Genomic DNA, 25,228 nt, shown 5'->3' with positions numbered 1-25,228 from the left:
AATGAATAAATTATCAGATGTAATTACATATGTTAACCCTTGAAATCTTGGGAAAATCTCCTGAATCCTATTTCCTTTGGCTTACAGAAAAATAGATGCAGGCTCTTTTTATCAGGTTGTTTGTTGATTGTTTTTCCCCTCTCCATGTATCTTCTCTATATTGTACCTAAGCTGCAGAATTCCAGATAAAGAACAGGACCATAAAACCCATGCTAAAGACAAAAGAAGAATTGTCTTGTGGTAACTGTAAATTCCTCTTTTTTGTTAATATAGCACTGAATAAGAATAGAGTTAGAACTGGGATTGAGTAAATTGAGCTGGGCTTGACATCTGGCTGCCAGATCATAAAGGATACTGACAGGGTAGCTGCCCTTTTAACAGGTAGAAATAATTGAGCTTAGCAAGATTTAGTTAGAATAAGAAGTTAAAATAAGATAGCCCACTTTCCTTCCCCTTACGCCTCCAGGAAGCCACAATGAAGGTAAGTTCCTCTCTGATTCAGATCCTTTTGTTCTTTTTTCTCTCAGATGGCTTTCCCAGTAGTATCCTTAGATACCCAGTTGAGCCAGTTTTCCACAGTGGCTACCCTCCCCTCAGCAGTTACCTAGGGTAACACCCTTTTCATTCATCCCTATTGGGACTACTATCCTGGACTTCCTACTCCAACTGAATTTGTCTTCAAAAATTGATTTGAAGGGCCATTTCTTATTGCTTGCTCCTGGCATCAGATGTGCAACTTATGGGTCCAAAGCTTAAATTTTCAGCTGGAAAAAATGCAGAGGTTGCATTTGATCAGGTATTTTTCTTCACGAGGTGATGCATTTTTCACTTGAAAATCCACATAGTTTCCTTCCCTCCCTCCTCCCTTATTTTGAAATAAAATCCATCCCTGTCACTTTTAGAAGCAGCTGAGTGATGCGATGGAGAGAGCATTGGACCTAGTCTTAGAGACCTCAGTTCAAAGGTGAGGTCAGACACTTTTTAGTTGTGTAAAATAGTCAAGTCATTTAACCTCTGTTTGCCCCAGTTTCTTCAATCATAAAATAGAAAAATTTTTCTGAGGTAAAAATGAGACTTTTGTAACATGCTTTCTTACCATGGTGCCTTATATGTAGTTGATGTTAAATAAATGCTTGTTTCCTTCCTACTACTTAATTCTTCTACCCTCTTGAATCAAGTTGAACAAATCTTATCTCTATTTCATATCATAGCTCTTCTCTGACATGAAAGCAGTTCTCCTGTTTTCCACCCTCTCTCAAATATTTCATTTTCTTTTTATATTTTTTTTTCAGCATAAACATTCCCTTCAACAGATCCCAAAGATATGACATGGTTTCTAGGATCCTTGCCATTGTGATCATCTTCTGAATCCATCATAGTTCCTTAATGTACTTTCTTTTATTTGTTTTTGATTTTTGCTAGGCAATGGGGTTAAGTGGCTTGCCCAAGGCCATACAGCTAGGTAATTATTAATTGTCTGAGGTAGGATTTGAGCTCAGGTTCTCCTGACTCCAGGGCCTGTGCTCTATCCACTGCATCACCTAGCTTCCCCTCCTAATGTACTTTCTAAATGAGCAACCAGAACTGAACACATTTCTGAAACAGATAGCAAGACAAAGTACAGAGGGATTATTATATCCCTAATTCATGCAGCCTTTGATAAGCCTCTGAAATTTTGACTCTTTGGTCTTAACACTGAATTATCTTGAATCCACTGAACTCATCAGTCTCTATCCAGGGTGTTAGACTATTAGATGTTCTCTGTCTTTGCTTAGGGAAATGGAGGATCCTTCCACCATCCTGTGGTTATGTTTATTTTACTCCAAGAGGACATGCCCCTTTTTTCCTGTTGCACATTTCTATCTCCTTACTCCCTTGGTGGTTAGTATTACTTTGACCCAAGTCTGAACAGTGAATGATTCTACTGAATTTAGAATCAAAATTATACTCCTTGCATTTTTCTAAGAGTACAATTTATAAAATAACTATTGGTATTGTTATGGTAGAGGTTTTTGCTATTATTATAATTTATTGTAAGGAAAATATTTGTTAACTTTAAATACAACACTGAATGGAAGATAGAGTGCTTGACTTTGAACCAGGAAAACCTGACCTTAAATTCTACTCCTGATACTTCTTATGGGTATGACCTTGGGCAAGTTATTTTACCTAAAATTTAGTTTCTTCCTTAGGAAAATGGGAGAAATAATTTTGTGATTATAGTCACATTATCCTGGGCCAAAAATACCTCAGAAAAAAGTAATGTAAAAGCAACACCATCACATTATTCAATGTGGGGATATCCTCTTGATTTCAAGTAATAGGCTTATAGATGTGTCACTGAAATAAGGTTAAGCTATCATTGATTTAGATTTTTTCTTTTTGTCAAAAAATGAATCTGAGTCTGAGAGAGATTCAATGATTTGCCAAAAGACATAAAAAATAAAAAAATTTAGAGTAAGAATTTGAACTCAATTCAATCTGACTAAATCATATACTTAGGCTTTTATTAGAATACTTGCTTATTTAACATATTCCTTATTTGTCTACAACTATTTTGGATTTAATCTAATTGAGATAATAGTTTATACATCCCTGAGGTACTACTACTTAGCATAAGGAAGCAGTTGTTTTTTTTTTTTTATTTTTGTTTCTGGGTTTTTTTTCCCTTGAATTCCCCTCAGTTTTGTTGGTTTATGCTTTTTTGTTTGTTTTGGGTATTTTATTTATCTTTTTATTGTTATTTATCTATTTATTTTGTCGTATTTATTTTTCCTCTTAAGATCACCTTTTCCCAGATGATACTATTAAAATTAGAAGGATAAAGCACCGGCCCTGGAGTCAGGAGTACTTGGGTTCAAATCCGGTCTCAGACACTTAATAATTACCTAGCTATGTGGCCTTGAGCAAGCCACTTAACCCCGTTTGCCTTGAAAAAACCTAAAAAAAAAATTAAAATTAAATTAAATTAAATTAAATTAAATTAAATTAAATTAGAAGGGCAGGGCCTGTGGGTGGAGCTAAGAAGTCAGAGTGAAGGCAGGAACTCAGAACTTTCTCCCCAATCCCTCCAAATACATTTGATTAAGGACTCTAAACAACTTCTAAAGTGGTAGAACCCATCCAAAGACAGAGTAAAGCAATTTTACAGGCCAAAATAATTTATAATGTCATCAGTTGTACCAGGGTGAGAGAGGAGAAAATACTGCAAGCAGACAGAAAGAAATAATTCAAGTTATCATAGAGTCATAATCAGGATGAACTGGTATTTAGTAACTTCTACATTAAAGGATCATAGAGCTTGGAATATGATATTCTGGAAAACAAAAGAGCTTGGATTACAACCAAGAATTAACTCCCCAGCAAAACTGAGCCTACTCTATCAGGGGAAAAGATGGATGCTCAATGAAATAAGGGACTTTCACACTTTCCTGATGAAAAGTCCAGAACCGAACAGAAAATTTGATATTCAAATATGAAACTAGTGAAGAATAAAAAGTAAACAGGAAAGGGAAATCTTGAGAGACTTAAGAATGTTCAACTGTTTATATTCCTACATAGGAAGATGATGCTGATAACTCATAAGAACTTTCTTATTATTAGGTCAATTAGGAGTATATAATAAACAGGGGACACAGGTATAAGTTGAATATGAAGGAATGCTATCTAAAAAAAATTAAGGGTGAGAGAGAAATGTCCTGGGAGAAAGCAAAAGGGGAAGGTAGAATCCCAGAACTCCTACTTGTGAAGATTGTTTCCCAACTTTCTGCTTTCCTTCTAATTTTGGCTGCACTGATTTAATTAGTGCAAACCCTTTTTAATTTCATATAGTCAAAATCATTCATTTTGCAGTTTATAATGTGCTCTAATTCTTGTTTGGTAATGAATTTCCATAGATCTGATAGATAGAGTGTTTCTTGATCTGTGAATTTATTTATGTCTAAATCCTGTACCCATTTTGAACTTATTTTAGTATGGTGGTGTTTCTTTTGTATCACAATTATGTTAAAGTGGTCATTGAAGCCAGGAAAGACAGCTTAGTATTGTAAAAAAGGGCACTGAATTTGGAGTCAACTGTTTCCCTTATAATTGGTTACCAGAAAAGATTCTACCCTGAACAATACAAAAGGAAGCTCCATGGCAATCAATGTGCTTGAGAGAACATTTAGGGCCAAAAGAAGGTAAAGCTGTTAAAAAGAAAAAGATGAGAGGGAAAAGAAATTCCAGTTCAATTCAGTCATCCTTCCCTGACCTTCTCCTCTTTCCTCAAAGACAAAGAGAATTACATTCAGTTTTTTCAGTGTGAGAATAAGTTATCTGGCTAAGTAGACTGTGTTAAGAACATGCTTTTTTAATGAACAAAAGTCATGTGAGACCATGGCATGCAACCTGTTCCTCTCCAAGGTTTGTGCCTAGAAGCATAAGTACATTAAAATGAACTCTGCAGCCTAGTGTCTTTTCTGTTAAACAAGACCCAGAAAGTTGCCCTGAATACTTTTGTCCCCAACCCCTGTTGTACCTTTAAGGAGCCATGGCTGTCCTTGCCATCAACAATCACAACTTCTGCCATGTCTTCTGCGTTCAATGACCGCCCATGGATAAATAAAGCTGGACCAACATCTGATAGGTTTTTCAGTGCAACTAAAGCCCCATCTGGCTTCACCTTGAAGTAAGGGTTGGAGACATCAAATCTCAGATTGTCATTTCCTTTACAGTCACTGAATGTCACTGAAAAGAAAAAAGGAAAAAACATGTTACTAAGACTCCTCTCTTTGGAATTTTGTTCTTCTTTCTTAGGACTATAATCAAACTGAATTGAGAGCCTTTTTGCACCTCCTCCTGGACCAAATCTTCACTTAAAGCAGTGTCATTCATTTACCAAAGGCTTACCAAAATAAAGATTATCATTTTTCCTATGCCATAAGTAGCCATGGGAAGCTGAATTTTGAAGGTTTTCTTAATTTTTTTAAAAACAACCTGATGAATCAAAACAAAACCACAACATAGAATGAATTTCTTTCTAGGTCATCAAGTAATCCCTACTCAAATGCCTACCTATATTCAGGGGCCCAAGTACTCTTGGATGGCACACAAGTGACAGTGTGTCCAGTTACTTGGCATCATCATGAGGACACTATACCTTGGAATGGCTTGGTTCTATTTTCAATGTATTTTTATTCCAATGCACCAACCACATACTGAGGACCTTCTCCTTTCTTCTAACTCATTGTGGTAGTTGAGATTAATGGAGACATGCCTGCTAGCATTTCCTTCAACTGAACTCTAAAGGAGAGGAAACAACATTGTTTTCATTGTGACCATCAATTCCCATTCATCAGACAAAGTTAAACTGTTTAAATTAAAGCAGGCTAGGAATCTGGCTGCTCGGATTGCCTTTGTGAAGGTTCTATCCCTAAATGAATCCCCAGGTAGTAAAGAAAACATCAATATCAGAGTGAGAGGAGGACATTCTCAGAGCAAAAGGCCTGCCAGGGTTCACCAAGAACCCTGGCAGGTTTGAAGTTAGTACAAATAGAAACAGATTTCACTCTAGTTATTTTCTGTCATCCCCACCTTCTAACCCTCCCTTTAGGGTTGGGATTTTTGTTGTTGTTATGATTATCACCCCAGTGTTATAGTCTCTCACCTTCATTCCCCATCCTCACCTGTTTCCCTATTGAGATGGGTATATTTTCTTCACCAAACTGTTTGTGAATTAAACCTCCATTGTCTACTTCAGGTAAGAATGAAGTCAATCTGATGCTAGGTGACACAGTAGATAAAGTACTAGACCTGGGGTCAAGAAGACCTGAGTTCAAATTTGGCCTCAGACACACACTATAACCCTGCCCTTCCCTACCCTACAAAGTTGTTGTATTATATGTGAAAATATTTGTAAAACACTTAGCAAAGTGAATAGCAGATAATTGGCAATAAATAAATTCTTTTTCCTTCCTCCCTTCCTTTTCCCCTTTCTTCCTTTCTCCTTTCTTTCTTCCTTTTCTTCTTTTCCTCCCTCCTTATTTTTTCTTTCTCTTTCCTCCCCCTTCCCTTTCTTCTTCTTTTTCTCTCTCTCTTCCTTTTACACTTCTTTCTTTCAATTTCCTTGAAGTAGGGATTGAAGACATCAAATCTCAGCTTCTTGTTCCCCTCCCTTCCTTCTTTCCTTCTTCCCCCACTCTTTCTTCTATAATTATATGCTCTTCTTTGTCAGTCAGTGAATAAGTCAACAAATATGTCCTGCTCTCAAGGAGCTTACAATCTATTGTGAAAGGACAATAAGCAAATAAATATGTGCAAACAAACTATGTAAAGGATAGTTAGGAAGTGACTAAAAGAGGGATGAAAAGACACTAATCAAGATGATAGGCAAAGCCTTCAGTTTCAAACCGAAACACCTAAATTCGTATCCTGATTCTTGTACCTATTATTTGGGTTACCTTAGCCAAGAGCCTGCACCTCTATGTACCTCATCTTTCTCCCGTGTAAAATTTAGACATAGAAAATTCTTAAGTTTCCTTATAGGCTTACATACTGTGATTCTATATGACTCCAGTTCCCATTCTTGACCCCTCAGAACTGCTAAAGATTCCACTGCGGTTTGTCTGAGAGAGTAAGCTCAGGCAATTCTAAACACTGACAGAAATTTTGGAAACTACGCAAATTTTCCTTTAGTAGCCAGCTAAGTGATATAATCATTGGTCAATTATGGAGTAGGGTAAATTGGTACCTATGAGATTCTCATTCAAGAATATTTAAAGAGTGAGGGTTTATCAGCCAATTCCAGAGAGAGGACTCTGGTTCTACTAGATATATAGTGGATCTTTAAATAGAAAAATCTGTAAAATAAGAAGGAATGTTCTATTCCTCGAATTTCTATCTATCTAGCACATAGTCAGCATTTAAATGCTTAGCAATTAGTTGACATTCATTATTGATAATTTCTTTGACTCGCCCAGAATCCCCTAAAACCTGATCATTCCTATGTAAAATGAATTGTCTAAACTTTCTGAATTGAGGCACAAGACCTGACTGAACAGCTAGCCTTCACTGCCTTAAGTAAGAACAGATTTTAGAGAACTAAGTCTGCTCAGAATATCAAATTATGACTGCTTAGCCAAAAGACTGGACTGGACTAGACCTGTGATTTTACTTGCATTGAGAACACATTGTTCATAATTAGACTAAAATTTGTAATTACTGGATTTGGATTAAGGAAACAGATTGTTCAGTGCAACTATATATTTTCCAGCTGTGTGACCTGGAACAAGTTACTTCTCACTAAACTTCAGTTGATTTGTCTGAAAAATAGGGATATTAATATAAGTACTTCATACACATTGTAAGGAAATCACATTTGCTACCTTAAAATAAAGCATCATATAAAATTTATGTGAGTTATTAATTTTGTAAGTATAAAGGCAAGGAACTTATAAACTTGCAAATGGATAAATGTTGAAAACTACCTTTGCATGTAATTTGAAAAAAATAAAAAAAAATAAAAGTATTAAAGGCAACCCATCTGGTTAGAGCTCCAGGGAAGCAGGACAATGTTTTTCAGAGTCAATGTGGCTAATTGTTTTCTTCCATATGTGGAAATTCTGGGTATTTTACATGGCTCTGGCACTAGCAGACAAAGGCATGATGGGAAATGAAAGGAATTTACTCTCCTCAACCTAAATATCAAGTCAGCTTTAGGGAGTTCCTTCTGAGGAGAAGCAAATTTTTTCACTTGAGAGACTTTTTTCCTTTTAGGTCACACAAAGAATTGAAAATATGTTTATGGTAATCAGTAGAGACTTGTTTTAGACCAAGGCAGTCTCTCAGTTCCCATTGTCATCATGCTGTGGGGTATCATTACTATTATTCTTGCTATTATTATTTGAAGATTAAATAACACTTTCAGAGTTTACCACAAAATCCTGTAGGTAATAAGACAGGCCAAGGCTTAAAAACGAGGAAAGAATTTCAGTGAGATAAAATTTCTAGTCCAAAGTTGAGCAATGAGTTAGTGCTCCTAGTGTGCAAATATTACTGCCACATAATTTTCTGACCATTGCACCCCACCCATTTTGTTGCCTCCTTTTGTTCCTGTTCCTTTTCCTCAACAATCCCATTCTCCAGGACATTAACAGCCTCCTTAATCCATTCTTGGTATGGCACTGGAAGCAATTGCTCTATGGAGGTCATTCTTGATAGAAATGGAAAACTTGTTCTAAATTCTTTGCCTCTTCTTCCTCAAGGCTAGTGATAATCAATGGCATTCTCTAAATTAGAAGAGATCAGGTGAGGTAGTAGATAAAGCATTGGATGTATCATAAGAAAACTGAGATTCAAGGTATAACTCAGAGCCTTAGTAACTGTGTTATTTGGTTTAATCATTTAACTACTCTTGCCATCAGGAGTCCTACCTGTAAAATGGGTTTGAATTGGGAGACAATCCTTTTAAACTCTTAATCTATGATTATATATATATATATATATATATATATATATACCCTCAGTATCATCTAGTCTAATGCCTGAACATGATCTCCTTTCTAGATTACTATTGACCAAGTAATCCTCCAGCCTCTGCTAAGGTAGCCAATTCCAATTATAAATAGTTCTAAAAAGTGTCCACCTCGCATCAATGTAAAAATGCTATAGTTTTAACTGTTTAAAAGGTATTGAATAACTTTTCTTCTACCTTGTCTCAACAAATAATCAACATCTCAGAAGAAGCATATATCCTCAGATCCCCTTTCCTTCCTTCCTGGCATTATTTTTCAAGCAATCCTGGGTTTTAAAATCAAGCACTCTTCGTGGTTGTGATCCAATGCGGGGGGGGGGGGGGGGGGGGGGTAGGGGGGGGGAGGGAAAGAGTTGGGTGGAAATAATTGCTTAAAGCAGCTATTCCCTAAATAAATATATCAGGCTTGTAATTCAGACTCAAACCTTTTTAAAATGGATCAATCTGTTGAGCAAAAGTCTACTTGAGTAATATCTAAAATGTGGATCTGACATATCTAAAGAATTCTTATACCTAGCAGAGAGATTTCATCCTTTTTTTTTTTTACCAGGAGAAATGGAGCCTTCTCCCACATTGATTCATTATCTTGTTTCATGTTCTCCAAAACAACAGTATTTTGATGCTATCAGGCTTAGATCACTTTCCAATATTATTAACTTTATTGATGCTGCCAAAATGTCAGTATTTTTCCAACTCTTAAAAAGAGATTGAGCCCATATATTTCAAGGCTACAAAGTGCAGAAAACATACTAAAGAAGAAATTGGGGATTTTATGTCTAATGATTAAAAAAACCCAATAAACTATTTCCTTGGAATTAACAACTGAACTAGCCTTCTATTCTATAATGGTATCAATATGCCCTATCCCCTCTCCTTTTAAGCTTGATTTATGATTTCATATGTATAGAAACCACTTCAGAAGAAAGTTCTTCTACCAATGCAGCTCCATACTATCTCTGAAATCTATAATCTCATAAAGCTAATGAGATCACTAAGAGGTAAAACATCTAGAGTCACTTAGCTCACTTTAATCCTGAGACAGGATTGAAGCCTAAATTTTCCTGACTCCAGTTCCAAGTCTCTACATTGACACTGTGCTTCTCATCAGCCCCCAAATCAGTTCAACAAAAATTAATCAAGTTTTCCTGATATGCTGGCCTCTATCTATTCTCTTGAGATAAGAAGAGAGGCAAGATGAAGTCCTGCCCTCAAGAAGCTAAAAAGAGTATAGGAGACAAGTGCATAGACTTCTAATGTTAAGGTAGAAATACTGAGTCTCATTTAAGAGATACTACAAAGTCCAAATACAGCTCCAAAGGAGAGAAGGCTCACTTCTAATTGGAGGGAATAAAGGGAAGGTGTCACAGACCCCATCAGTCAACAAATATTTACTAATTACATCCTTACTATGTGGCAAACACTATAGATACAAAGAAAGGCTAAAGATAGTGCTTACATTCAAGGAGCTCACAGAGTTAGCATTTGAACTGGGTCTTGAAGAATCAGTGAAATTTTTAGCAATAAGGAGATTGGACAGCATGGGGTGGAAGCCTGGGAAAAGGAGAAAGAGATGACTCTTCGAATATCTGACACATTGTCAACAGAAAGAAGGATTGTAATAATGACCAAAAGTCCAAGGACCAGGAGTACCAGTGAGAAGAAATTAGAGCAAAGCAGGCTTTCAATAAGAAGAAAATCTAACAAGTTGGTTGGTTGGTTGTTGTCCTTCATTCTCAAAAAGGACCAAAATGATATCACTGTGCAAGAGTCAAGTTAATGTGTGTTTATCTCTGATTAATCAAACCAATATGAACTCAGAATGTTCTGCCATAGATTGATCACAAAAAAAAGCCATGTGAACATTCTGGTGGATTCTCTAAATTTGTGTATCCCACAGTTTCCTTTGAGCTACATCAATTCTACTTTGCTCATACAGTACTGTCCCTTCTCTGAGGTGGGCACAATGTCTTCCATGTCTCACAATGAATTCCAAAGTTCATAGCAGAAACTTTTGACAATGTTCTTATAACACTCTTTCTGACCATCATTTTCCCTGTGGGAGTTCTCTATAAAATAGTTTTTTTGGCAAATGTATATTTGACATTCAAACAACATGGCCAGCCCATCAGAATTATGCTCCCTGTGATAGAGTTTGAATGCTTGGAAAAATAGTTTATGAAATGACTTCAGTGTCTGGTATCTTATTCTACCAGGAGATTTTTCAGAATTTTCCTAAGGCAATCCAAATGGAAGAAATTCAATTTCCTGGTATGACGCTGGTATACTGTCCAGTTTCATAAGTATACAGCAATGAAATCAAACACAAAGGAACCTTCAGTTTGGTATTCAGTCTAAAATCACTTCTTTACCAAATTTTCCTTTTGAGCCTCCCAAAACCTGAACTATCTCACATATCAACCTCATTATCGCTGTGTAAATTCTTTTTTTTGCAGGGCAATGGGATTAAGTAGCTTTCCTAAAGCCATACAGCTAGGTAATTATTAAGAGTCTGAGGTTCTCCTGACTCCAGGGAAGGCATTCTTATCCACTGTGACACCTCTTGGAAAGGGTACTCCCAAGGTAAGTGGGCAAGTAGAGTTATCCAAAGTATAATGGGCTTCATTAAGTGGTGGTAAGTTTCCCCTAACATGGAATTTCACTGTGTGTGTGTGTGTGTGTGTGTGTGTGTGTGTGTGTGTCAGGAGGAGAGGAGAAGGGCAGGGAAATCTTGTTAATTCATGTACATAATATTATTAAAAATAGGAAGATACAGAAAGGTTTATATTTGGGTCAATAGTGAGTGATTTCTTTTGTTTGAAACTGGAAAAAAACTAGTGAAAGAGTCTGAAATATCAGAGTAGAAACAAACCATGGAGCCCAGAATGCTAGGCTAAGGCTTTTGTATTTTATGCCAGCTGGTTGCAAACTAAACAAGGTTTTTGAACAAGGAAATGATAAGAATTGCATTTCAAGGAGATAAATCTGAATCTGGCAATGCAGGTGAAAGTAACTACAGAAGGGGAGAATTTAGAGACAGCAAGTCAGGTGGGAGATGATTATAGAAATCCAGGTGAAAAAGATGTAGACAAGAATTGGATGGAGGGGCAGGTTCAGCAAGCTAATTTTGCTTTGTATTGACTTTAAGGGGTCAAAGGGATAAAGAAGGCAGAACTGAGGTTCCATGAAGAAGTCAGAGCTATGCACAGAGGTAATCATGTACTTTTAAAATTAGAAAAGTTAATATAGCTCAACTCTTTCATTGGAGTCTAGAGATGAACAAGCTGAGACCAAGAGAGTTTAAGCTGTTTGTCCAAGGTTACCAGGCAGTTATCATTGGTGCCCTATTGTGGAGAAGAATTTCAATAGAATGGTAGCAACATAAGCCAGACCACAAGGAGTTGATGTAAGAACAATAAGAAAGCCACATAACTCTATTCTACATCTATAATTTTCTCTGCTATGAATTTTTATCAAAACAGATTTAAAATGGCTTTTAAAAAGATTCAATAAACGGTAGATTGGAATTTATTGGAATCAATGGCTCAGCATTGCCCTTCTAGGCAGTTCCTCAAAGCCTCAGCAGGAGGCGGGGGGGGGAAGAAAATGCTCAGGAAATAGGAGAATACAAGTAAACTGGAACAGCAGACCCCACTCTGTGTTTCAATTATATTTTCACTAGGTTTTTGCCCTCCTTGTCCTCTGGGTTTAATCCAAACATTATGACAATAGAAACTTTATTTGAGAGAGAAAACTAGGGATTCAAACAAGAAGTTTTGCAAATGAATTTGAAGAGTTTAATCTCCCTGACCTTGATCTTAGGTTCTTTGTTTCAATTATTTTTGAATTTGCTCCTCTTTAATGGAAATTCAAGAGGGGAAGAATTAGAAAGCATAGAAATGAGTGAGGCAACACCTTATTAAGGCAGTTTTAAGAAATGCATGATGATATGATGTGTTTAAATATATTTGCAAAATATTAGCTCTCCCTTCTGCTGTGTACTGGTATAATTCACACCCTCCGAGAACTTATTCTTTTATGTGTACATTTGTGTATACCAGATGTTCTGGGTTACACACTCCTTTGGCATTCACTCTGATCCAGGCACTCTTATCAAACATGGAACAAAAAGATTCAGGCAAAGTGCTTGGAAACTGAAATCATTAGGCTGATTCTGCTTTTAAGGCAGGACTATTCAGTTAAAGGTTAGGTGAGACTATGAACCTAAAGCAAGACAATCTCAAGGGGACGCTGGGGTCAAAGAAAACCCAAGTCTTTGAATATAGATCAATATGGTATCACCTCCTCTTGGAAGAAACAGTAGGGCTTTGATCAGTGATGCTTTTCAAATAACAATATCAACAACAATAATAAATATAAGAAGAACAAGAGTATTCTTCATATTTCTTATTTAAAAAGAAGCATTCATGGTTATCAGAAGAGGTTATATAAAAATATTATGGTTAATTAATATGCCCAAAACAAGTAATAATAAAAAACACATGTTATCTCTTCTCATATTATCTTGAATTTACTTATTAGTATATTTGTCATAATCTATTCTGAACCATGCCATCTCTCACTTAGGAGAAGAGAAAATAATTTGAAATCATTTCCCTACCCCCTCCCTCACCCACTACCCCTCTATTTCTTATTTGGTTTGTCAATCCCCCTAATACAATACCTTAAACAAATAGTAGGCATTTGAAAAATACTTGTTGAATCTCATTGAACAATCTCATTAGATTTATGCTTAGTGGATACATGAACACAGTGTTATGAAGAAATAAAATGTTTTGAGGAGTAAAAGGTCTCTTGTATAGGTCTGAGGATGGAAAGAGGAAGTTGGAAAAGACAGTGAAAGAAAAGAAAGGATCAAATGCTGTAATTTTTTTCTTTTAGAGAATGCTAACACCTATCTAGTTTGGAGTAATCATAATTAACATGCTATTTTAAAAAGTACAAAATAACATCTACAAGTTCTATTCTGCATAATTATGTTCCTTATAAAGTACATTTCTTTGTATTACATTTTGTTTTTCTCATTGACTTCCATTATAAAAATGGAAATATTTTTTCATAGAAAAATATTTTAGTATAGCACTTGAGGGTCATAATAGGATTATATTTAGGAATACAGAAAATGTCTTAGAGTCTACATATTCAAAGGAAAATAAAATTTCCTTTAAAATAGCATTAATAACATTATTCAAAATGAGGAACAAAATATACATACAAAATAGCTAAAGTAATTCTTTTATATTGAGTACAATGGCTTAAAGGTCTAATGGAATGACAACAGCAACAATTCAATTCAACAAACATTTATTAATTGCCTACTAAGTTCAAGGCCCTGCGGTTACAAATGTTAAGTGAACAGAAAGAACATTCTGAACTAAAAAAAATCTCTTGGCCTTGATTAAAGTCCCTCCTGCAGTTGTCAGAGTGTTGTGGAATAAAATATGAGCTTCAGCTCTCTTTGACTGTTATAATCTGTATGAGAGCCAGGGCTCTTTGAGAAAGCTGTGAAGTTTTTAGGAATGGGTCAGAGGACAAGGATACAGGAATATCAGAGGCAATCTCATTCAACCCCTTCATTTAACAAAAGAGGTAATTGAGATCCAGGGAAATTAAATGACTTGTTCAAATTCACCATGGATAGTAACTATGAAAACAGATTTGAGCTAGGTGATTGAATGGTCTCATTGAGGGAATATGCAATAAGAACAAGAATGCAGACAGGAGCAATAAAGGGCAATGCCATCATCAGCATTCCCCCCCCCCCAAAAAAAAAATTAACTGAAGCTTCATGAAATGTTCATTAAATCAAGAGATTTATTAATAAAGAATAAAATGATAAATTTCTACATCACTATTAAGTCATAGACAGGGTGCATCTTTTTCATGGCACAGTACTGAGAATGTAGGATATTATAAAAACCATAGAATACATAGTTCCTTCTCTTCAGTGTGCCAAGATGAAACCAAAATAAACATGGATATAGATGTCTGCAGGAAAAGTTACTGATGATTCATAACACATTATTCAGAGATAAAAATTTCCTATAAATAAGTTTAAGGTTTTGCCAGTCCCTCCATGAAAATGATAAGAGGGTAGAATACAGCATGGGGCATACAGTGGAATGAAAACAAAATATCTTTCATGAAGCAGTTAGCATCAATTATTTGGATGATTCAGGAAAAGAAAGAAGTTTATTTTTTAGGGGAGGAAGGGTATATTCACTTGTTTAGGGAAAAGAGCTTTTCAAATCATTTCCTCCATTTCTATTCTCTTTCATTTTTAAAACCATTAAAGATACTTTGAGTTTTGCTTTGTATTCAACATATTTATGCATCTATTTATTATATATTACATATGTATTATTATATAAATGTAATATATCTATATGTATGTGTGTTTTCATATATAATATAGTTTAAATTTAGGATTGGTGAAAATATAACTGCCTACTCTTTATATAACTTTCCCTAAAATTTCCTGAGTCATCTCCTTTAAGCTCAGGACCATATACATAATAAAGTTAAAGGGAATCCCTTCTAGGACCAAACTCAGTGACAAGGAGACAAAACTCTGGGGAGGTAGTTCATAAATAAGTTCCATTTCTATAGATTAAAAAAATGTATTTTAATTTATGGACTAAAGCAAGTATTTATATAACACCTTCTAAAAAAAAAGATTGCATATAATACTGAAAATCCATTAAGTAGAACATGCTAGTCCTTTTAAATATATAATAAAGTTAACATTTAAATTTCTTTTTTCTTTGAAATGCAAAATAAACCCTTTCTTTCATGGAAAAATAAAATTCTACTGCTCAGACTTCTTCCAATTGCTCTTCCTTACCAATCTTGGACTCTAGGTCTTATAAACTGCTCATCCTTATCACAAGTGTTTTCTTCCCAACTCTCATTCCTGTATCTATTGCAAATTTCTCTTGACATTAAAATTTTCTCCTCGCCTTGTGCTAGAACACAAACATTATTAGGAGAAGCTCCTGTCCTTAGGACCTGCAGCACCTGACCCGGTAGGCTAGCTCATTTCTAACTCCCAAAATGGGCTCTTTCCAGGTCTTCTGAAGCTGAACTTGTCCTGCCTGCCCTCAGAGCTGCTGTGGTCAGAGGCAGGAGCTGATCACTGTAAGAGATAGGGCACAACAGGTTTGCCTATAAGAGGTCTGTCCCTGAAGAATGATCCTGTCTGTGCAACCCAGGAAGCAGGACTGTCAGGGGTCAAGCTGACACAAACCAGAGGAGGAAACTTTGATGCATGTGAACTTTTTCACAGAATGTCTGCTCTTACATCTGCCTCTGTCACTGTGGAGACATTTAGCTATTCACCTCCACTCTAATTGCAGGCAGATGAGATCATCTACCAGCTGTGATTACAAATTGGTTCTGTCGGGTTGACAAGAGCTTATCAGGAAATTAGAATACAATGATCTAGCTTACATTACATGAAGCAGAAATAATTCCTTTATGCATGTACCATTTTTTTCTGATGTAAGCAAGAAAATGATCAGCCCCAGTAGGTCATGCCTATTCATCTCCCGTTGCCAAGAAAACGTCTTTATTGGATCAAATACTGTGCCATATGGTTGAATTCTGGCTACAAAGTTGGGAGCCCAGAGTAGGAGTGGGGCCAAACCCTTCTTGGCCCTTTTTGGAAGGAATCTGATTGTCCTCTTCATTTTTATTTCAGGCACCTAGAATAGCCTTCCATTGTTTCTCTTAGGAAGTAAAACTCAAATAGCAAAGAAAGGGTTTATGAGAGATTTCTCAGGGTATTTTCCTTGTTCCCTGTGGATAGTTAGTCTGTGGCTCTGGAAGGAATCATAGCCTTCCATCAAAGGGGGGCAGCAGACTCTACCTAGCATATCATCCCACAGGAAAGCTGTGTACAGTATTAGCATAATAATGTTAACCCTCCAGGTATCTGTGGAAAGCCTAAGGTTTATGATGTTTTCTTCTTACATTCAATTTGAAACATATGCTCTCACACAACTGTGATGTTTATGAAAATGAAGCACAGATTTTTTTTTTTTATTGATGTGATCTTCAAATAGTTAAAGGCAATGTATGCTGGAATTCAACAAAAATTAAGAGTATTTTTAACGCTGTTGATTTTCAGATGCCCTAGCTGCAAATGAAACTTATTCTTCATACTACTTTAATTAGAGAAAGTCTCTAGCATTGAGACAGAGAAAGAATGATAGGGGTACAAATAGATGTGTATGCTCCATCTTTCTAACACTGTTACTGGTGGCTGAGCTGTCAATCACCATAACAACATGCAGGAACAGTTTAAATTATTAGAGTTGCTGATCTGGTATCTACTGATAGCTCAGCTAACCAGTGCAGAGAGCAAAGTCAATCTTTCTTCCCCTCTTTCTCCTTTCCCTCCTTACCTTCTTCCTCTGTCTCCTCCTATTCCTTCTCCTCTCCTTAGGTTTAGCACAACTTAATCGGTCAGTCAAAAAGCATTAATGAAACATTTTTTATGTGCCAGCCACTTTACTAAGTCAATCCTTTATGAATCTTTCCCTTGGACATCCTGAATATCTGTGGGTTACTGAAATTCAAAATCAGATTGCTAAAAGCATCCATTTGGATATACCTTCTAATGATACAGATCAAAACCCATCTAAGCTTTTGCATCCTGTGCGGCTCTTTTCCATTCTCTCATAAAACCTCACCCTACAGAGGGTGTCATCCAAAATGCTAGGTCATTCCATTGCTTTGTTTGATACTTCAAATGTAAGAGTGGAGGATTTAAAACTCTTCTAATATACCTTATTTTGCCAGAGTTTTTCAATTTTACATTTTTTTATTAAAACCTTTAATCCTTCTCTTCTTTATTGTTTTTATTTGTTATATGTTGAAATCTGCACACACTCACCATGCCTCTCTTCATTGCCCTCAGTGATATTTATTTTCAGTTATTTGACAGCACATATTCTATGTATGACAAACATATAACAGCAAACCTATTGTTTACTCCATGAAAAAAAAAAACTTTGACTGAGTATCTGATTACTGCTTCTCTGGAAAATACTGGCACAAAACCCAGTCTTCTTTGTTTGTTTTAATCCAGTAAGTTGCCATTGCTGGGTTATATGTCATTATTAGATATAGATACTAACCATGAAGAGTGGGAAAAGAGCACTTATATACAATTTCCTAAATGTCATTTCAAACTGGATATTACTTTTAATTTACTAAAATTCAACCATCCTGATGATATTTGCCATTTAAGAGCAAACTCTCAAGTGTTTTTGCCTTGCAAATAGGCTATGCATTTTCTGTGTCATTAACTCTATCTGAACAACACTTCAGAAGATGAATATAGTCTAACTGGTATAAGAAAGTTCTATGAATCTATTGTTTTGCTGGATCCAAAATTATAATTTAATTTAGAACCAGAGACTTATCTTGGGCTTTGTTTCATGTTCACAAATAAAATCAACTGTTTTTGTTTGTGTCTCATACTTCATATAATCTGCCACCTTTAAAGAAGATCTGTCTTTAATATGTCATGTTCCTGTAGATATTTCTAGCATGATATTATATGTGACTGAGATCTCTAATTTCCTGAGATCTCTCCACAAAGTCATTTGAAAATGCTTTGCAGGATATTGGAATGGGAATTATTTAACCCAAATGTAGAATGAGAAAAAAATGATTCTGACAAGAGTAAAAACAAAAGTGAAAGAGGACCAATTGCTTAAAAACTGCTTCAAGGGCACTATTTGCTCAATATTGGAGCTAAACTTTATATTAGAAACATTCAAACTCCATCACTATTTTGTAGATGCTGACAATAAAATGAAACTGCAAAAGAAAAACAATTTATTTAAGGGATAGTATAGAAATTCCTCTAATTTAACAATCTCTACATGTTCTTTCCTTGGATATCATTACTTTTGGACTCTGTTTGCTAGATTTTAACTTTCATATAGAAAAAAAATACCTAAAAATTAGCACAATCAATTCAAAGTTGAATGAGCTGCCCAATCTTTTCAAGTCTCTCATATGTAGCTCGGATTTTTTGTTTAGGTATAGGTTAAACTTGATCCCTATTTTTTAGCAAGACAATGGGGTTAAGTGACTTGCCCAAGGTCAGACAGGTAGAAAATTATTAAGTGTCTGAGGTCAAATTTGAACTCAGGTCCTCCTGACTTCAGGGCCAATGCTCTATCCACTGTGCCACCTAGCCCCCCCATTTTCTTTTAAGAGGACACATATGTAAACTGAGCTTCAGTTTCATCATCTATAACATGGTAATAATAATAGCATCTACTTGGCAAGGTTGTTGTGAGAATCAATAGAGCAAAAAAGTTCCAAATATCCCTTAAAAAGCTATATAAATATGTCTGTTTCTTTAGAAGTCTTAATTTCCTACAAGCCTCAGCTCAAGTAGCACCTTATGACATGAAACCTTTCATTTATACACCCATCTGCTTGAACTTTCCCCTGCCTAAATCATAGCGATCATAGATTTAGAACTAGAAGAGACTTCAAAATTCATTTAATGACCTCATTTTTTACAAATGAGGAAACTGAGGAAGAGAGGATGTGCTTTGATCTGGGTCTTTTTGAATTCTATTTTGGGACCCAAACCACTATCTCATGTTCTCTCTCAAAAAGATATGTGATAAATTAGAAAGAATGCTGAATCTGAATTTTGAAGACCTGGGTTCAAAGTACTTGCTCTCTGTATCACCTTGGCAAAATCACTTCTCTTCTCTGTAGTTATCATCTTGTACTTATTTTGCATACACTTACATTGTACATGCTACTACCAAGTGCTCCTCACTGTCTAGAATAGGCAGTAAGCTCCTTGACGTCAAGAAATTTTTTGTTTTTCACTTTGTATAGCTAGTATGTCTGACACATGCAATTTTGGTTACAATTATTAATATTATAATCCTATGATTCCTTGTATATATTGGAGAAGGAATTCTTTTTTTTTAAAGAAAGATTTTATTTATTTTGAGTTTTACAATTTTCCCCCATTCTTGCTTCCCTCCCACATCACAGAAGACAGTGTTAGTGTTTACATTAATTCCATGTTTTACATTGATCTCAGTTGAATGTGATGAGAGAAAAATCATATCCTTAAGGAAGAAAAATAAAGTATGAAATAGTAAAATTACATAATAATAATATAACACTTTCCTCCCCTAATTTGATGGTCTTTGGTCTTGGTTCAAAGTCCATAATTCTTTGTCTGGTTACAGATGGTATTCTCCCTTGCAGACAGCCCAAAATTGTCCTTGGTTGTTGCACTGAAGGGATAAGCAAGTCCATCAAGGTCGATCATTGCCCCCATGTTACATTAGTGTGTACAATGTTTATCTGGTTCTGCTCATCTCGCTCACCATCAGTTCATGCAAATCTTTATAGGCTTCCCTGAATTCCCATCCCTCCTGGTCTCTAATAGAAAAATAGTGTTCCATGACATACAGATACCACAGTTTGTTAAGCCATTTCCCAATTGAAGGACATTCACTTAATTTCCAATTTTTCCCACCACAAACAGGGCTGCTTTAAATATTTTTGTACAAGTCATGTATTTACCCTTTTTCATCATCTCTTCAGGGTATAGACCCAGTAGTGGTATTGCTGGCTCAAAGGGTATGCACATTTTTGTTGCCCTTTGGGCATAATTCCAAATTGCTGGAGCAGGAATTCTTGCTCAGTATTGGGTTGGACTCTTTGAAGACACTTCCAACTCTGAAATTTGGTTTTTCTGTGTAATTTCATAAGTTGTTTAAATGATCAGTATTTGTTTTGGAGAGAAGGGATGGTAGCTTCTACATTCCAGATAAGAATGGATTCTATTAAAAGATCATTTCTTCTTATCTTTCTCCATATGAATGTCTGTCAGATTGATGAAAATCTTTTAAGAGAATGACATTCTATTCTCTGAAGGAAATGGATGTACTATTCCAATAAGGGACTTCATGATGGGGATAGGAAAAATTTTTAAATGCTGCATTAGACTCACCCAAATATCACATTTTATTCCATTCAACATGCAGCCCTCAAGAAGCTTGTGGTCTACACTGAGACCAACTAAGTATATAGTAAAAGAACCACAAAATTTTAAAGCATCCTAGTTGGAAGGAGTGAAAAGAATGCTTTCCACTCCTCTCTAGGCTCAGCAGGTTTTGTACTAACTTCCCTGTTCCTTTGTTTAGACAGTATCAGAGTCACTGTAATGGTTACAAAACTGAATAACCTTTGTTTGCATATGGACTCTGACGCCCATCAGACAAGATATACTACAGGGAACAATTACAGCAGAGCTGTACCATGTAATCTTGCTCTATACAGGCATTCCCTGAACATTCTTTTTGCACTTCAAACATAGCCCTTGATACTTCACAGGAAGACAGACTTTGGCATCTTCTACAAAGGAACTGCCTTAGGGGTGAGGAAGTTGTGTCAGTCAAGACCATTTATAAGAAGTAGGAAATGTGTTTTCATATGCAACAGAGAGAAGAGCTGTCAGATCAATGCAGTATTTTCTCTTTGTTAATGAAAGGATATACAGATGTGTCTAAAAAATATACCTGACATGGTAATAAAGTACTTCATGTTAATTAACTATTGGTGGGGACAGGTTCACACTAAAAAGTGTGATTGAAACTTGAAAGTAAGAATTGTGCTTACTGAATCACTGCACAGGTTCCAGTTGAAGGATATAGGAGTTTTGCATTTCACAGATATCATAGCAGCAATTTGATCTAGTTATTTCCTTCAAAAGAAATATCCAATATATCATAAGAGCTTCAAACTAATCACCAAAGACTTTTGATATAGAATCAGAAACACATTACAGAACATGGCATCACAGAAAAATAATATTTCAGAGCACAGATGAGGAAGCCCACCTCTCTACTCTTAGGAATATGGTGGGGATGGTGGTGAAGGGGGTAATCTCCAAGTTCCAAATGTTGTATACATTGTCAGATACTTTTTATCTGTTTTTTTTTTCTTTTCTTTAAGGAAGGAAAGATTCTTTTTGATGTGGGGAATTAAATTGGGCATTAACTGTGAGATAAAAACCAAAAGGCATAAATAAATCTATGATTGATGATGATGATGATGAATTTAATTTCTTTTTTTTTAGGTTTTTGCAAGGCAAATGGGGTTAAGTGGCTTGCCCAAGGCCACACAGCTAGGTAATTATTAAGTGTCTGAGACCAGATTTGAACTCAGGTACTCCTGACTCCAGGACCAGTGCTTTATCCATTGCACCACCTAGCAACCCCTGAATTTAATTTCAATTAACCATTCTTCTACAGGATAGGAACCAAATAAACAAATTTTTTTTCATATTTCCTTTTAACATTAGCAGTAAGAGAAGCAATATAATCTCCTTTCTGTTTTTGGTTATGATAACAGAAAATTACCCAAACTCTAGTGCTCAAAGATGCAGGAGGTTTCAAATAATTGTTTTCAACATTATTGTATTTCTAAACTGTCACTGTATCCCTTAGTTTTTCATGCCTCATTCATTCAACAAACATTTCTTTAGTGTCTATTGTATATAGAGCATTGTGAATAGGAGACATACATAAAGTTTAGATAAGACATAATACCCACTTGAAAAATTTACATTTTAATAAGGAGATCTCTCTCTCTATGTCTCTCTCTCTGTCTCACACACACACACACACACACACACACACGCAAAGAAATATGTCTATATATATATATCCTATTATATATGTATATAAAATATTGAAAAATAAAATATGCATTCCTTAGGGGTACATTTGGTTAATAGAAGGGTGAATCCAAAAAGGAAACCAGTAGAGGTAAAATCTGAATCACTTTTAAGAAGCATGCTGGTCAGATTTAACCCTTTTTCCCCAAAAGGATGAGGAATATATGAAATCAGAAATAGCAGGAATGACTGATGAATTTATAAGGTATAGCTGAAAATAATTAAGGTTATTAAACCAATCATGGCACCCATCCTTTACTAACTTATTTCTGAGTTCTATATACTTGGATAATTAGGTTAAATAGAATTTATTAAATTATAATAAATGTCTGAGTAACTTATTTATTAAGGGAATGTTACCCACTCCTACAATCTGGGCAGGGCTGCCTCAGTCAACAAGTATTAAATCCTTATTATGTGTCAACACTATGCCAGATACTAGGAATTCAAACACAAGTTTAGGCATTATGCATGCATCATATTTCCTGAAAACAGGAAAAATGAAACAGTCTAGCACATGACATCCCTGCTTTGAAATTACATAACTAAGTTCATGTGTAGTGGAAGAAGGAAAGGAGATAAGAATCTTCGTGAAGTTTCTGAAAAAACTGACATGTGCAAGAAAACACAATTAGTGCCCATCGATTGGGGAATGGCTAAACAAGTTATGGTACATGAACACTATGGAATATTATTGTTCTATGAGAAACCATAAGTGGTCAGACTCTAGAGAATCATGGAATGAGTTACAGAATCTTATGATGAGGAAAGGGAGCAGAACCAAGAGAACAATATGCATATTAACAACATTATGAGATGATCAACCTTGGTGGAAGAAGCTCCTCTCAGTAGTTCAGAAAGCTAGGACAACTGTATTAGACTGGCAATATTATCCCCATCCAGAGGAAGAAAAAAAAACAAAGACAAAACAAAGGGAAAAAACCCTTTAGAATCTTCACAATCGGGGCAGCTAGGTGGCGCAGTGGATAGAGCACGGCCCTGGAGTCAGGAGGACCTGAGTTCAAATTTGACCTCAGACACTTAATAATTACCTAGCTCTGTGACCTTGGGCATGCCACTTAACCCCATTTGCCTTGCAAAAAAACTTAAGAAAAATAGAATCTTCACAATAACTTTATAAAAAATTATCTCTTATATGTCTTTTTCCCTTATGCCTAATCCCTCATCCTAATACAGTAAATGACTAATCTGTAAACATATTTATCCAAAAATATGTATGTACAATGGTAACCTGACTGTTCACCGCTGAGGGGAGGGAGGTGGGAAGGGAAGGTGAAAGGAAATTTTGTAACTTAATATACACAAACATATGGATGAAATAAACAAACAAACAAACAAATTTTTTTAAAAAAACACAATCAACCATAAAACAGGATGCTAGGGCAGTTTGCCTTCTGTTATTTCTCTTAGTATACAGTCCCCATTGTCAAAGTCAAGTCCAGATTCCTCTATCATCTCTATTATAACTTTCTGTTTTCTGTTGCACTTTTTTCTCCTCTTTTCATAATTCCATTCTGCTTTGTACCATAGCTCTTTGACAGTCACAGGAAAAATCTCAAGTTCTTAAGGTCTTAGCAAAGGCCAACTCCGCTTATTCCACTGATAATGGAAGGATTCATTCTAAAAATATCAGCTGATTTATCAGGAGATACAACTGGAAAAGTTATTAGATATGTGCTCCTTAAACCCAGAACTGAACTAGGACCAATTGACAGAAATTGCAAAAAGACAAAATTAAGTCTGAAGCAATTCTTTTAAAATGCTTGAGAATTACAGTTAACCAAAAGTGAAATGGGTTATACTGGTAGAGACTACAGATTAAAGAAAGAAAGGTTATAATGAAAGTAATCTTCTAGAGAAGAGGGGACAGAATGAGATGGAGGATACTCTTCATTAGAGTTTGCAGCCAAAAAATATATAATCAAAAGGATGGGAAGGTGCAGCTAGGTGGTACAGTGAATAGAGCACTGGAGGACCTGAGTTCAAACCCAGCCTCAGCACATTATATTGTGTGACCTTGGGCAAGTCACTTAATCCCATTGCCTTAAATAATTTTTTTAAAAAGGATGGGTGACAAAAAAGGGAGAAAATGGCCCCAATTTTTTCAATGAATTATGGGAAGAGGTCCTCAGCTGAGAGGTGAAGAAAGACATAAAAATGTGGAACTTTAAAGCATAAAAAGAAGGTTTCAACTGGGAACTGTGACTAGTGGGATAGAATCTGCTTTAATGAGAGACCAGTTGAAATGATATAAATGTAGTGGACCAATCACTTGTGGAAAAAGTAGAAGAGACATCATTTCTCCTGTTGAAAATTAGAGTAACAATCCAAAACAAAAAGAGGGTCAAAGAAAAACTTCTGTAGGATTAGGGAGAGTAAGAATATTTGTAGTTGGAAGAGAATTATTTTGAAAGGGCAATTGAAGAAATATGAGGAGGAAACATCACTGTTCTATCTAATATAGGAGAGAATGAGTTCATATACATACACACATACACACACAAACACACACATATGAATAGAGGGATGGGCTTCAAAATGAATAGACAAACCTATTCTTTCTTTCTATCTCTATAACTTTGCTTCTAAGAGTACAAAGGCCAAAAAGAGCATAATATTCTAGATTATGTATTTTCTTGATCAGATTGGAATGAGTCAGATACAGAATATAGTTGATTAAAAGTTATTTTGAGGGCTTGGGAGAAAGGATGGTGTGAATGTATTTTCAAAAAAATATTCCACCCGTGGTTTCCTGAACCTTCTGCTTTTCTAATTTCTACATTTCTTCCTTCCTTTTATCTTCTTTTCCTTCTCTTGTTGTCTTTCTTTTTCTGCTATAAGATCATAAGTTTGTCTTTGTGCTGTGAAAATATATTCCTTAAAGAATTTATGACTCCCAAGAGGACTAGTATGTAAATAAAACAATTAGCTGAAGTCCAATT

The 25,228-nt window shown here is 35.6% G+C and overlaps 1 protein-coding gene across 1 annotated transcript in view; it reads right to left on the bottom strand.

Annotated features, from left to right (window-relative positions):
* Positions 1–25,228, bottom strand: part of CDH13 (cadherin 13) — a 1,354,681-nt gene that overhangs the window by 919,072 nt on the left and 410,381 nt on the right. Inside the window, exon 3 of the mRNA XM_074209753.1 lies at positions 4,520–4,728. Coding sequence (XP_074065854.1) covers positions 4,520–4,728 — 209 coding nt within the window. The remainder of the gene's footprint in view (positions 1–4,519; positions 4,729–25,228) is intronic.

The sequence above is a fragment of the Macrotis lagotis genome, chromosome 1, assembly GCF_037893015.1.
Source record: "Macrotis lagotis isolate mMagLag1 chromosome 1, bilby.v1.9.chrom.fasta, whole genome shotgun sequence".
Classification (NCBI taxonomy): Eukaryota; Metazoa; Chordata; class Mammalia; order Peramelemorphia; family Peramelidae; genus Macrotis; species Macrotis lagotis.
The sequence above is the reverse complement of the archived record's forward strand: the minus strand, read 5'-3'. Positions and strand labels throughout refer to the sequence as shown.